Source organism: Eubalaena glacialis, chromosome 8, assembly GCF_028564815.1.
Source record: "Eubalaena glacialis isolate mEubGla1 chromosome 8, mEubGla1.1.hap2.+ XY, whole genome shotgun sequence".
In the NCBI taxonomy this organism is placed as follows: domain Eukaryota; kingdom Metazoa; phylum Chordata; class Mammalia; order Artiodactyla; family Balaenidae; genus Eubalaena; species Eubalaena glacialis.
In genome coordinates this window covers 83,495,477-83,511,056 of record NC_083723.1, presented here as the reverse complement: position 1 = coordinate 83,511,056, position 15,580 = coordinate 83,495,477, and the positions used below count along the sequence as shown (strand labels likewise).

The 15,580-nt window shown below is 42.6% G+C and overlaps 1 protein-coding gene across 1 annotated transcript in view; it reads left to right on the top strand.

Annotated features, from left to right (window-relative positions):
• Positions 1 to 15,580, top strand: part of PDE1C (phosphodiesterase 1C) — a 546,503-nt gene that overhangs the window by 93,206 nt on the left and 437,717 nt on the right. Inside the window, exon 2 of the mRNA XM_061197893.1 lies at positions 83 to 133. Coding sequence (XP_061053876.1) covers positions 83 to 133 — 51 coding nt within the window. The remainder of the gene's footprint in view (positions 1 to 82; positions 134 to 15,580) is intronic.

Below are 15,580 nucleotides of genomic sequence, written 5' to 3'. Positions count from 1 at the left end.
GAGGATTAGCTGTAGGTTGGGCATATTCTATGGACACATGTGCCTTGCTCTTAACTGTATCTTCCGTTTTTTTTTTTTCCAGTTGCAAATGAAGCCGGAGATAAGACTGCCAGACCACTTGCCCGCTTCTCCCGTGAGTAAATCTTGTTTCCCTCCTTTCCTGGGCTCCTTCAGAGCCTTTTTGCCTGTGTGGTTCACCCTGCCAGGTGTCAGTAAAACACTGCCAGTAAAAGAGTAATACAGGAAATGTCTTCAGTGGGTTATTACTCCATTTGAGCCCCATCACCAGTGAGTTATTCATTGCTATTGCCTTTTCAATCCTTAGAATTGTGGTTTATCAAACCATGTTCTAGGGCTTTGCTATTCGAAGTGTGGACCTGGGAGCAGCAGAATCGACATTGCCTGGTGGCTTTCTAGAAATGCAGAGCCCCAGGCTCACCCCAGACCTACTGAATCAGGGTCTGGATTTCAACATATCCCCAGATTCCTGTGCACAATTGAGTTTGAGAAACACTGCACTGGAGAATCCCCTCAGAGTACCTTGCTGTGGGATGGCCTTTTTCTGAAGAATGAGTGCAGAAGAGTCTATGAAATGCTTGTAGTTGTCAAGGTCCGTTACACGTGTGGAAGCATCGTCACCTCCCAGTGTGGACTTAAGGCCTAGCTCCACTGGCTTTACCTCAGTTTGGTGATATTTTGAAGCTCAGATGGAATCTGTAACTGGTTCTCCTTTGGCACTGGGATGTTTGTAAGGGCCTAGGAGCTCCCTATCAATTTCACTTGACTCCTTTGTCTCCAGGTCTTCATCCCGATGGGTGAGCAAGAGTCAAAAGCCTCTTGATGTTTTCTGTGCCAGAGTGATCAGCAAATAATACATTTGCCAAGTTAATGCATTCCCTGGGATGAAAACCCAGATCCCAATGAAGGGAGTGGAAATACCGAGGGAGATTGAGTAGGGTTGGGTGGAGATGCTCCCCAAATGGGCTGAGCATCCAGTGGAGAAATAGTGGAACTGTAAATCAAAATAGATGGATTTTTCTTTCCAGCACCATCACTACTTGCTGGCTTTCACTTAAAGTAATTTCACTTATGCTTTCTGAGCCTCAGTTTTCCCATCTGAAAAATAGGAAACTCATACCCATCTTCTCTCTTTCATAAAAAATTACCATCTTTTGAAGTGATGGCATGAGAGTCACTGCATTGTTCACATAGGGCTGACCAAGTCTTGTATGTGGGTTCTGCCAAGATAAGTCTTAACATGTAGAGTCGAAAGTATCATTTCTCTATTTCGGGGGCTTCTTCCAAATTCTGCCTTCTAGCTCTTTTGGGGGAGGGGTGCTTCAGAAGTTTGGGATTGATTCCTAAAAACGATTTTTATAGAACTGTAATAATATATGATAATGAAAGAGCATTAAATGCTCACATTTTAGAAACTGTGTAATAAAACACTTGCTTCTCACAGGCCCCATTTTTCACTGCCCTCCTACCTGGAATCATTATTTCCAAAATAAGTATTTCATCCCACAGCTCAGTGAGGATGATGAATACGCTTTTAGTCCCTTTATTTCTTCGTCTCCTGAGCAGTAGTCAGGCAAATTAATAAGCTGGGGTGGTAATCCGACCACGCTGTGCAGGCTGCACCCCCATGGGAGTTTCTGCCGTTCAGAGGCTCATCACGAGGTTTGGGAAGGGGATGGAGGGAGCCCTTTAACCGAGAAGCTAGAATGAAACCTGGAGCAGTTTGGCCCTTCACAGAGAGAAGAGGGTACCTTCTCTTGTAAACGGCTTCTACAGATTCTAAATTGTGTGACTGGGTTGGAGGGATGGTGTGTCACTTGAAAGCTCATTAGTAGGAGCTAAGTGAGGATATGAGGGAAAATAATATCTATATAGGAAAAAAGTAATTAGTGGCAAACCAATTAAGTTGGGCTGATTCTGAAAAGAAAAAAAGAAAGGAAAACAGTCTCCTGACTTAGTGCAGTGTCCTGGAAAAAAGTCAGATGATACATTAGCTACTAAATCTTTTTGTAGCAAACACTAGAGGGGAAAAATCAGGTGGCTTTTAGGAAGGGGAAAAAATCCTTAATGTAGCATGGTCTGATTGACACTCACCTCACTTCACCACATTGAAAATGACCTTTTTCATGTGAATGAAATGTTCAGTTTGGGAAGACTGGAAGGATTTGGATGATGGACTTTCCTTTGGAGACTGGAAAATGAAATACTGCAGCGTTCTCTAACTTTTGCACCTTGCAAGACATATGAAAGCCCTGACAGTGTTCGCAGCCCAGCATGTAATTAGGAGGAATTCAGAGTGGGAGGCAAGAACACAGGCCGGTAATGTTGTGAGAACAGGACCCTCTGGGGGTTAAGCAGCAAAGAGCTCAGGGTAGGGAGGAAGGGTCTGGCCCAGTGGCCACCCAAGTAGTCCCAAGATTTTCATCCCCTTTGGGGTTTTCACATTCTGATTCCCAGTGCCTCTGAAATATGTTCATTTCTCTGTAGATTTTGCCCCTGCTTGAATCCATATACTTTTCTTGACTACACTCTACTGCAATGGAAATGAGCTATGATGATTATAGTAAGAAATCCTAAAGGAGAACCAGAGGAAATAGAGTGTAGGAGTCATGAAGACATCTGGCTTTTCCAAGGGCTGGCTTCCCATCCTACCTTGGCCATCTAGTTTACCAGCCTTGCAAGCTCATTCCAGTCCGTTTCCAAAGAGGGTCGCTTCCACAATACAACCCTGTGCTTGGCTTTCTTCTCTATGTGACTGACACCACCACCCAGGACACTGTGCTTCCCTCAAAGAAATTGATTCCAAAACCTATGGGTCAAGCTTACTTCCTATGACTTTTAGACTGGAGACACTTGCTGCGCCATCAAACAGCAGTGCTGAGGTGGTGGGTGCCGTGGAGTGAGTCCTGTGAGACTCTGGATCCTATCAGGACCCTTTGCCACCCCATCTTCATCACTTTAGTCTTAGCAGTGACTTTTGATCGACTCAGCCTTAGTCAGAGCATCTATCTAACAACCACGGACACATAGAGTAACAAGGAAGTCATCCTCCTAGGAGTGGGTTGGGGAAGGAGCAGGAGGGAGGGAGGGGAGCAGTATTCAAAAGGAGTGGAGAATATTATCTTTCCCTCCAAAACCTACAGAAGAATGACAGTGTCAAGGAGAATGAAGGATTGAGAGTGACCCCGACTCTAAGGCACCGTGTGAGCCCAAAGCACGTTGGCTTTGGGTCAACAGATGGTTTAGAATGGCTCCCACCATGAGGCTATCTATCCTTGGGTTGGAGTCCCTGTGTGTGGGGACCACCCCTCTCTGTGCAGTGGGTGGGGTGAGTGGGCAGAGCATCTCCCATGGGTACTGCATGCAAAGCTTTCTGACAGGCAGTGCTCACACAGCTATGCGGTGTCTCCATTTTTACGAATGAGGACAATGAGGCTGGGAGAAAACACTGAGAATCGCTCACTGCTGGAATTCTAGATCTTCCAATTCCATATCTTGGCTGTTCCCAGTGTACATTACTTCCTCCTTGGTCTAGGGGTTACAGTTTGCTGATTCTGGGACTTGGGGATTGGGGGTCTTCCAGCTCAGTCATGGAGGTACTCAAGCTTTACCACAGGGCAGGCTTCAGAGATCCACTTGGCTGTGACCTCCACTACAGTTGGTTTCATCTGGGGCGGGAAGACTTTTCCTCCAACATGCCCTTCCACCAGCTTACTTATATCAGAAATCGCCTAAAATAAGGGAAAATAAGGGATTTGATATACAAATCCCCTCGGGAGTGGGAACACAGGGATTCATTCTCACTGTGGTGAAAATGATTGATAGCAGGCCTTTTAATTGTTTTCTCCAGATACCTGAAAATGTATTCTCAGTGTGTAAATAGAGGGGACAAAGGGGTTACTTCATTTAATTGTTCACTCGCTCATTCATTTAGTTACTCATTCAAATAGGTACTGAACACTCATCAGGGGCCTGGCTCATCCTCGTGCTGAGGATACAAATGCTGATTAAAACAAGATCCCTGCCATCCAGGAGTGTAAAGCCTGATGTGAGAAGACAGAAAAGTTAGTCCACAGTGAGGAGTGTGCTGTCAGAGGGGGTCAGGAAGTGGGGGCAGAGGGAACACAGGGCAGGGCCTCTAAACAGGTTAGATTGGGTTTCCCTGGGAAGGGCATGCTTGCCTTGAGTGTTGAAGGGTGCTGTGAGTTCAACACCCCTGAGTGTTGAAGGGTGCTGTTGAGGAAGGTGTGGGAAGCGTGTCCCAGGCAGAGAGAACACTTGGGCACAGAGGAGCCTCGCACGTTAGGGAAACTGGCTGGAGAGGCAGCCCGGGGTCAGGCTAAGAGGGGTCTTTGTGCTAGCCCACGGAGCGGACCCTGATTCTGGGGAAGCCTTTGAAGGGTGTCACACTTGGCCAGCATCTCCCCCTCCTCCTGGAGCTGGAGGTGGCCTCTGGGGACCAGAGCTGTGTGGTGAAGAACTGGACCAGTTCCAGACCCCAGTCAGGGGACGAGCTCCTGGAGCTCCCTGACACTGGACTCCTGACATCGGGACTGTTGGGATGGAGTCAGCTGGCCCTGGGGCCAGGGGGACTCCTGCTGGTCCAGATGTCTGGGATGCTGGGAAGCTGCCCTCCAGCGCCAGCCCCAGAGAGCCCTCCTCTCTGGAGAGGTCTGTTTTATGTGTATGTCTGTCTCCCATTAGACAGTAGGCTCCTGGAGGCCAACGGACCCCTGGTTGAGCGTGTATTGACTGTGCCTGGTGCAGGAACAACTGCCTGTTGAATGAAGACCGAGTAAACTACTCCCCTGCCTGCAGCTGCTCCCCACTCCTCCTCCTTATCCTAACTTCGTAGGCAGGTTAGGCTCTCCCACTGCCAGCACACACACTCCCGGATCCCTCTGGATCCAGGCCTCCCTCAAGGGGCTCCCATATACTAACATGAGGGTCCTCAGAAGCCACGAGGGACATGGGCTCTGGTGTCAGGCCTGGGTTTGGGTTCTGAGTCCAGGAATTCTGAATTCTGTGTGAACTTGGGCAGGTAACTTAATTACTCTAAGCAGGAATGAGTGCTAAAATGCTTAAAAACATGTGACGTGGTCACCGACCAGTCAGGACAGATGTTGGCCATGGGTGATGTGAAGGAGGGTGCAGGAGGCCCTGATAGGCCAGTCACTGGATGGGGCGGGGGCAGCTGAGGTGGATATTGGCCCTGATTACTTGGGGTAAATAATATAAAGCATAGTGTTTGCACACTGTAAGTGCTCAGTAAGTGTGGGTGATTGTCATTACGTATATTATTACCCTGAGTCATTTTCCTCTCCCCGCCTACCTCTCTCCCTCCCTCCCTTCCTCCTTTCCTCCCTCCGTTCCTCCCTCCCTTCCTTTCACATGTGTTTATTGAAGATTGTTCTCTGCTAAGCCCTGGGGACACACAGATGAGTAAGTTTGTCTTCCAAGAGCTCACAGTCTAATCAGGGAGTTGGAGAAGTAAGTGGCTCCAGTGCAGTGTGCGGAGGGAAATGCGAGAGATTGGTACGGGGGTGGTGGGAGCTAGATGGGGGAGACTTCATCTGGCCTGGGTTGGGGGTGGGTTCAAGGGAGTCTTCCTGGAGAAGACAAGCGTTAGCTGAGGCTTGGGGAGTGTGTGTGGGTTAACAGGTAGAAAAGGTAGGAAAAAAAAAAAAAAGAAGCGATACCACTCTTCAAGGAATAAAGGCCATGTGTAGTGTTCAGACGTGGCCACAGTGTGGCAGGAAAAGCTCAGATTTGGGTGTACATCTCTACTCCAGGAGGCTTAAAAGAGGCTGCATGCAGTGCAATGGACAGAGCACCTTTTGAGAAGGGAGTGCACGGCATTGGAAGAGACTGTCCTGAGGGAGGGGTTGGCCCCAGAGCTTGTGTAGCTGGGCAGCTCCATCCTGGAGTTTTGATTGCTTCCCTAATTGAGGAAGAACAATTTCTCCCCTGAGATGAGTAATGATTGAAAAGAAAATAGTGGTGTCAAAAGCAGTAAGAAAATGGAGCCTAATTAGTAATGCCTGCAAATTTGGCCTCTTTTGCTCTGGGAGGTAATAATCCAGATAGTGTTGAAAATAGATTATCCTATAAAAAAGCTGGAGTAGTTTCGGTGGATGGATGATAAAGCAAAGGGAGGTCGCCTAGTATTTTTATATTGGGTGTATGATTGGGTGAATGGTCCCCTTTCCTGGGCAGAGATGGGCAGGGGCAGGCAGGGATATACAGCTAGGGTGGGTGCTGGGTGAGCCTAGTACCTGTTACACGGTAATGGCCATTGTGGAGCCCCAAGGCAAATTCAAATCACGTCTGACAGAGCGCTAAAGTCCAGCCAGAGATTTTTTCTAAACTGACTGTCACAGCAAGGAGGGTTTGTCACAAGCATCGAGAACTTGAGTTGGGGGTGGATGGGTTACAGAACCAAGATGATGAGAACAAGGATAGGATAAAATGGGTGGGAGTAAGGGCTGAGAAATGCCACGAGCAGTGATGGGCTGTGGCTGCTGGCTGGGTGTTCAGCGTTCTCAGGGGTGTGTACTATGAGCTAGAGCCATATAAAGGGCCCAGCACAGGGTAGGAAGCAGATACGGAGATTTCCTGGTTTGTCTTAAACAACTGTAACTATTTCCAAAATGTTCAGATCCTCTGTAGAGCTCTAGGTTCCACCTCAATAGTATTCACAGACCGAGCATCTTCATTTCCTACTTGCTCCCGCAGAAAGTTACCTTCAACAATGGCAGCTCTAGGGGCTTAGGGGTAGCAATGCAGCTCAGTGGTCTTCAAAATGGGGTCCCTGGGAACTTGTTAGAGATATGAGTATTTGAGCCCTTTACCAGATCTGCTGAATCAGAAACTCCTAGGGGTGGGTCTCAGCAATATGTATTTTAACAGACTCTAGTGGTGAATCTGATGCATGCCAGTATTTGAGAACCACTGCTGTAGTTGGAAGCACTGTGTTATGGTGGTGGCAGAGATAGAGGTAGAGGTAAAAGGCAGCATGCAGAGCAGTACAATGGTTTTATTTAGTTTATACATTACAGAATAATACAATTAGCAGTTTTTGACAGCTGCTTGTAATATGTAATTGCATACAGACATAAGACAGAGCAAATGTTAATTGTCCTTGTCAAAGAATAGTATATTATTATTATTTTATTTTATTTTTATTGGAGGAGTTTGTGGGGGCTGATGGAGATTATGGGAAGATGATCTAAAGGTCCCCCTAATCCTCCCTTGTGACTGGCACTGCTCTGCATCATCTCTTGAATCTAATCCTTTCTTTTCTAAGATCATCTCCTATCTGGCCCTGGCCTTTGCTACTCCACAACAAGGTCATTATAAGAACTGCTTGGTTGGCCCCTAGCTTCTTGCTTGTAGCTTCAGATCACCCTCCACACAGTAACCTGTACTGTCACGCTCTAGTTTTTGTCATGACATATTTGTGTTTCAGAACCACAGGGAGTTACTCCCTAACTTGCGTTCATCCAAGATTTATCTGCCTGACCACAAGGGTCCCACTGCTCTTTCTTACCCCCTTTCTCCATCCCTTTCTTCAAATATAGTCATTATCAGCCATGCAAATCTGCTTGGTTCAGTAAACAGATATATCAACCCATTATCTTAGATTTGAAAAATTTCAAGTTAGACTAGAATTTGCACATGATCCAGTCCAAACCTCACTACTTCCTGTAAAACTCATCCTCTTTGTGACATCCCTGTCAGGGGGTCATGAGCTCTCTGAAGGAACCCATCCAGTGATGGAAAACTCACCTTGTCTTAGCGAGGGTTGATGGTAATGGTCATAGTGATGGACTGGAGTGTTATGTGTTTGGGGAACTGAAACTCACTCTGCTTTTCTTTTTTTGAATGCGTTTGAGCAAGTCTTTGAATACGTCCACTATATCACTTGGTCCCCAATATGTTAGTCACTGGTCCACCAGTGGATGGCCGATGATACAATAAGTAGCTTCTAGAAGCTTGTGGACAATATGTAACCCAGATGTTAGCTGGAGGCTCTTGGTCCATTGAGATCTAGTTAAATAGGCTCAAATCACTGTTGTGTGCCCTTTGGAGATTCAGAGCAGACCTCAATGTTTCCGTGAATATCTGGGATGACTTAGTGTTCTTCTGGCCCTGATTTCCTACCTCCCTTGATTGTGTTCCTCTGTATGCTTTTGGCTATTTTCATATCTGCTCTGACATAGACTCAGATGCAGGCCAAAGTCCCTTCCTCTTCTCTACTTCCCGTGTAACCAGAGGCTATTGGTCAAAGCAAGACTTGACTGAAGATTAGGGAAAGAGAGATCACAATATGCAATTGTGTGCAGACAATTTAAAGCCATAGTTCTCTTCTCAACAGTTCTTTCACCCATCCCACAGCCAGTAATTTTTTTAAAGACCACGCTGCCCATGTAGCTCCTGGCCTACCACCCCTTGATCCTCCTCTATCCACCGTCCTCCATTCTTTACCCTTTATTTCCACTTCTCTCTTAGGAATAAAAAGACACTCCTCCCAGTCTCTCATGCAGAGCAGCATGACCATCATGTTAGTTGCTTTGGTATTTGCTGACACCCTTGCCTTCACCATCTCTCCTTTACTTTCAACTTATTTCTTTTCCTCCATGAAGGCCAGTTTCTTCTTCCTTAATGGGAATTGTGGTCCAACCTGTTGAGATACTAACAGATATGTAACTCCTTGCCACAAGTGTATAAGCTTACACAATTAAAAAATCTGATGAGAATTTTTGTGTGTGTGTGTGTGTAATGTGACCCCAGGGAGGGCAAGGAAGACATGGATTGGCTGTTGTATGCCAAGCACCTCCTCCTCTCCCCTCTCAATGTATACTCCTTTGAATAAAGTTAGGATAAAGTTTCTGATTCCAGTAAGAGGTGGACTAAGAAAACCTGAAAATCCTCCAATTTTTATAAGCCTGTAGGAATGCTGAATAAAATATTTTTTCAAATCCCTTAAATGCATAGTTAAACTTGCAATATAGAAAGGGAACTCTGCAGGTGGTAGAAATGAAAGAGGAATTTAATATCAGTACAGCAGGCTGTAAACATGCCTGCTGATTCTGCAGCTATGCTGCATGGGGGTGGTGCTGCTAGTTCCATGCGATCTAGTAACACATGTTTTAACATCCACCTGGGGAAAGAAGTTAAGGCCTTGGCCTGTGCAGCCTGGGGAGTTGGATATGAGACTTCTGCCTGCACTTGACTCTTAAAACATATGGCAGATCGTGTTTTCCAAAAATATTTGCAGCTCTATCTCCCATCCCACATGCTCTTCTTGCAGAGTGATGTTGACAAGCCTCCCACTGAGATGTGAAGCCTATGTTCCCTCCCCTTGAATTTGGGTGGCCTGTAACTGTGGCAGAATGTTGCTACGTGACTTGCAAAGTTAGATCATCAAAAGTGATGCAGCTTCCACCTGGGGCCTGTTGGGATGCTTGTTCTTGGAACACTGTCATCATGCTGTGAGGAAACAGAGAGGCCATATGGTGAGCCCATTGCTGCACCACCCATCCCAAAGTACAGGTTTGTGAGCAAAATAAATGGTTGTTGTTGTGGTTTGAAGCCACTAAGTTTGGGGTGATTTGTTATGCAGCAACAGATAACTGGAACAAAGGGCTACATACTCAGTGAAAGAGGGACCTGAAAAACAAAATACATCCATTAGCATAGGGAGATAGCAAGGAAACTTGTTTGCCTCCTCTTGCTCTTGAGGAAAAGTCTCCCCTGGGTGATGGAAACTACCTGCCTGGTCCAGGTACCCTTTCAAACTAAGAAATTAGTAAAAGTTGGTTCTGTGGGCTAGTAATGGCAGAATCAAATGGAAAAACACAGTAAAATCAATTCAAAAATATTCTGAAATATTAACCCAAGTTAATATTTTCATATTAAAATTTTCATATTTCAACCCAAGTCATAATGTATTTTCATAAAGAAAACAAGGAGCACTAAATATCAGCTCACAATCAAAATTTTAAAAAAATCCACAGGGGCAGCAATCCACCAGGATGAACAAGAGTCAGTGAGTACAATGAATAGAGAATTAGAACCCTAAGACCTCGAGGTAATATATTGACAAACTGAAAGAAAACATGAACTATATATATTTAAAAATAAAGATATAAAAAGAATTGACACTCTGAGAAAGGAACAAAAAGGAAGATTTTTAAGAGAACCTGTAGAACTTCCAGAAATGTGAAAGTTAATGTTAACAACAAACAAACAAACAGACAAATAAACCCAAACACAGTTTATCCACCTGTGTTGGGTAGGACTAAAAAGGGAAATAATGAACTGGAAGATATATCTGAGGAAATTATCCAGAATGCAGCACAGGCAAACATGAAAGAATGGTTAAGCGATATGGAAGACAGAACGAGAAGGTCCAACATACATCAAATAGGAATTCTAGAATGAAAGACCAGAGAGAATATGGGAAAACTAGTAACTGAAAATCTAGTAGCTGAGGGTCCTGCAGAATTGATTAGTGATATGAATCATCAGATTGAAGAATCATACCTAGTTTCAAGCTCCAAAATAAAAATTAACCCATTGCTAGACACATAATAATGAAACTGTAGAACATAAGCAATGAGAAAAAACTAAAAACAATTGGAGAGAAGAAAGATTATCTACTGTGTCTGAAACTGTAAGTTTAGTTCTTCTATATTAAAAGAACCTTGATTTTTTAGTGGGGCCTATGTCCCCATCCCTCCAAATAGAGTGCATTTCTCAGGTTCTCTTGAAGCTAGGTATGATGACATAACTAAGGTCTGGTCAATGAAGTGTAAGCAGAACTGTTGGGGCAGATTTCTGGAAACTTTCTTGAGGCTCTTGTGCTCCCGTTTTTCCTTTTCTTATTTATCCCTTCTCCACCCTGCTGCCTGGAACACAAATGTGATACTGAAAGCTCTAGCTGCCACCTTGGACCACAGGGATAATGTTCACACCAAGGGTTGGTAGTGTGGTCATATGAAGACTTTGTGGAACAGAGCTGCTATATCAGCCATGAAATGCTTACCTCTAGATTTTAGAGAGCTTAACATAAACTTCTATCATGTTTGATATTTTCAAATTTTGAGTCTCTGTTACGCAGACATGTATAATCCTAACTAATGCATCTACCAAGAGTAATAATTAGATTGACTGCATACTTCTCAATAGCATATTTAGAAGTCAGAAGACAAATTGAATATTTGTGAAATGATGAGGGAAAAGAACTGCCAACCTGGAATACTACACTGAGAGAAATATTCAAGAGTGAGGCCAAAATAAAAACATTTTTCAGGCAAAGAAATTCCGAGAGAATTTATTATATGTATACCCTTGCATAGAGAATTACTAAATGCTATATCTCAGGAAGAAGACAACTGAACCCAGAAATAAGAATAAATTATGTTTAACAATTAGTTAAAAAGAATATTGGGAAGTTTTTAGTTTTTTAAAAAACAGCTTTATTGAGATATAATTCATATACCATAAGGTTTCCCTGTTAAAAGTGTACAATTCAATGGCTTTTAATGTATTTGTGGAGTTGCGCAACCATCACCATAATCTAATTTTAGAAAACTTTTGTCATTCCTAAAAGAAATTTTGTGCCCAATAGCAGTCACTTTTCATTGAGACTCATACTCCTAGTCCTAGTATATCACAAATCTACTTTGTGTCTCTATATATTTGTCTATTCTGGCCATTGTATATATTATAAAAGGAGTCATATAATATACAGTCTTTTGTGATTGGCTTTTTTGACTTAGCATAGTGTTTTCAAGGTTCATCCATGTCGTAGCATGTATCAGAATTTCATTCCTTTAAATTGCTGAATGATGTTCCATAGTGTGGATATTCCACATTTTATTTTTCTTTTCATTTGAGTTGATTCCACTGTGAATAATGTTGCTATGAATATTTGTGTTCAAGTTTTTGTGTGGATGTATGTTTTCATTCAGCTTGGATGTATACCTAGGAGTGGAATTGTTAGATCATAAGGTAACACTAAGTTCAACATTTTGAGAAACTGCCCAGATCTTTTTCAAAGTGGCTAGACAATTTTATATTCCTATCAGCAATATATGAGGGTTCTAGTTTCTCTAAATCCTCCCTTACACTTGGTATGGTTATTCTTTAAAATTTTAAACCTAGTAGGTGTGAAGTTGTATCATATTGTGGCTTTGATTTCCATTTACCTAATTACTAATAACATTAAGCATCTTTTCATATGCTCTTTGGCCATTTGTATATCTTCTCTGGAGAGCTAGTTAGTTTTTAAGACAAAAGGCAGCATTCCATTCTCTGATTTTCTAGTTGAAGGAAGTACAATAAAATGAAAAACAGTCATCACAAGGAAGCTGCCAATTATTTATGAATAAAAAGTGGAAGAAAACAGAGACCTCAAAAGCATCAGTTCCCACACTGGACTCATCATCTCTATACAAGTTCCTACTCCTGTGTTCCCTAACTGAATTGGTGCCATTTTATTCACTAGGCAACATCAACCAAAAACCTAGAAATCATATGTGCATCCCTCTTCTCCCTCACCAGTCACCAAATTGTACTGGATCCATCTCGTGAATTCTGTTTCCTTCAGATCCTTTCACTCCATTCTCACTGCCACAGCTTTATTTTAGCCCCTTGTCATCTCCTACCTAATAGATTTCACTGAGCCTCCATTTTCCTCTGTGAAGTCTGTTCTCTTCCCTGCCAGAACAATCTTCCAAAAGATAAAGCTGACCATGTCATTCCTCTCCTTAAAAGCCTTCAGATGTCTGCTTCTGGGAAGATGGAGTAGACGCACTTTTCCCTATCACTCTTGTAAAGTACAACTAAAAACTCTGGTCATTGTATATAAGACAAGCAAAAAACAAAAACAAACAAACAAACAAAAGACTCTGAAAGATGAAGAGAAGAAGCCAGACCAGCTAGAGATAATTGGGACCTGGGGAATGACACAGTGGTGAATTCTCTGGATTTTCTTTTTGCCTTATACATCCCATTCTTGGAGATGGAGAAGCCAGAATCCTGGAAATGCCAACAGATCAGACAACAAAAGGCCCAGCAAAACCCTGCTCTCTGTATCCAAAGGACCAGGGCAGGGACAGTCTAGCAAGACAGAAAACGTTTAGACAATAACTAGACACTCCACTCCAACCAAATACCACAGAAAAACTGGGGCCCCATCCTCACCCATGCCAACAATGGCTGGGTAGGGAAACTGAATGTCTAGCCTCACATGACTATGAGGTGCCCTAACACCCCCACTGTGGTGGCCTTGGAGAAGGCCAAGTAGGGAGCTGGCCGGTAATGAGGTCTCTTTCCCACCATGGTATCAGTGGAGAACATGTGGGGAACATGGAGTTCCACTTCCAATTGGTAGTGAGGCATCCTTCTTCTTCCCTGTTGAGGTGATGTCACAGGAGGACTAGTGGAGAATCAGGACTCCATCACTGCCAAATGGGACAGAGGCCAAACTCATCAGATGTCACTAGAGGTCACTTGGGGAGCTGAAATGCTCATCCTTTTCCAGCAGTAACAAATTTGCCTCCCCTCCTTAGGTGTCAAAGAAACTAGAATAGTTAAAATAATTTTGAAAAAGAAGAATAAGGTGCAAAGAATCAGTGTATTTGATTTTAAAACAATGTATCAATAAGGACTAGGTGGTACTGGTGAAAGGATAGATCCATAGATCAATGGAACACAATAGAGAAGCCAGAAATAGATCCATACAGATATGCCCAACTGATTTTTGACAAAAGTGTAAAAGTAATTCAATGGAGATAATATAGTCAAATGGTGTTGGAATATTTGATCATTCATAGGCAAAAATTCAAACCTCAACCTATGTTTCAAAACGTATACAAAAATGGACTTCAATGTAAAATGTAATACTGATACTATGAAACTTAGAAAAACAAAACAGGAGAAAATCTTTGGAATATAGGGCTAGGAAAGAAAGACGTTATTGAAAACATGATCTATAACAGGAAAAAAAATGGGTAAGTTGGACTTCATCAACATAAAACCTTTCTTCTACAAAATATTCTGTTAAGAGGTTGAAAAGACAAGCTACAGTCGGGGAGAAAATATTTGCAAGTAATGCTGCTATCCAAGAAAGTTCTGGTATCTATAATTCTCAAAACTGAAAAGTAAAAAAGTAAACAATCCATTTAGAGTATGACCAAAAGATATGAAGAGACATTTTACCAAAGAAGGTGTACAGGTGGCAAATAAGCACTTGAAAAGATGTTCAACATCAGTAGCCATTAGGGAAATGCAAATTAAAACCACAATGAGATACTTCTATATACCTATCAGAATGACTAAAATACGGAGAAAACCATGGTTGGAAAGGATACATGCACCCCGATGTTCATTGCAGCGCTGTTTACAATAGCCAAGACATGGAAGCAAACCTGAATGTCCATCGACAGATGAATGGATAAAGGAAATGTGGTACATATATATGCTATGGAATATTACTCAGCCATTAAAAAATGAAATAATGCCATTTGCAGCAACATGGGTGGACCTGGAGATTATCATACTGAGTGAAGTAAGTCAGACAGAAGGACAAATGTCATATGATATCGCTTATATGTGGAATCTAAAAAAAAAATGATACAAATTAACTTATTTACAAAACAGAAACACTCACAGACTTAGGGAACGAATTTATGGTTACCAGGGGGAAAGGGTCAGGGGGGACAGATTATGAGTTTGGGATTGACATGTACACACTACTATATTTAAAACAGATAACCAGCAAGGACCTACTGTACAGCACAGGGAACTTGGCTCAATATTCTGTAATAACCTAAATGGGAAAAGAATTTGAAAAAGAATGGATACTTGTATAGATATAACTGAATCACTTTGCTGTACACCTGTGACTAATACATCATTGTTAATCACCTATACTCCAATATAAAATAAAAATTAGAAAAAACAAATACACGATTTAAACATATGCAATTTATTACATGTCAGTTATACTTCAGTAAAGCTATTTAAAAAGTCTTAAGAGAAAGAAAAAAGAGTGGCTAAAATAAAAAAATAGTGATCACATCAAATCCTGGTGTGAGGATACAGAGAAACCACATCATTCATACATTGCTGGTGGTACATCCACTCTGAAAAAGTTTGGCTGTTACTTAAAAAGCTAACATGCAACTACCATATGACCCAACAATTGCACTCCTTGGAATTTATCCCAGAGAAATGAAGTCTTACATTCACACAAAAATCTGTACGTGAGATCTCACACCTATTAGGATGGCTAGATACAGGGGTTGGTCAGGATGTGGAGAAATTAGAACCTTTGTTCACTGTTGGGAATGTAAGATGGTGTAGCCACTGTGGAAAACAGTTTGATGGCACCTCAAAAAATTAAAAATAGAATTACCATATGATCCAGCAATTTCACTTCTGGATCTATACCCCAAAGAATTGAAAACAAGGACTTGAAAAGATATTTGTACTCTCTTGTTCATAGCAGCATTATTCACAGCAGCCAAGAGGTAGAAGCAACCCAATTGTC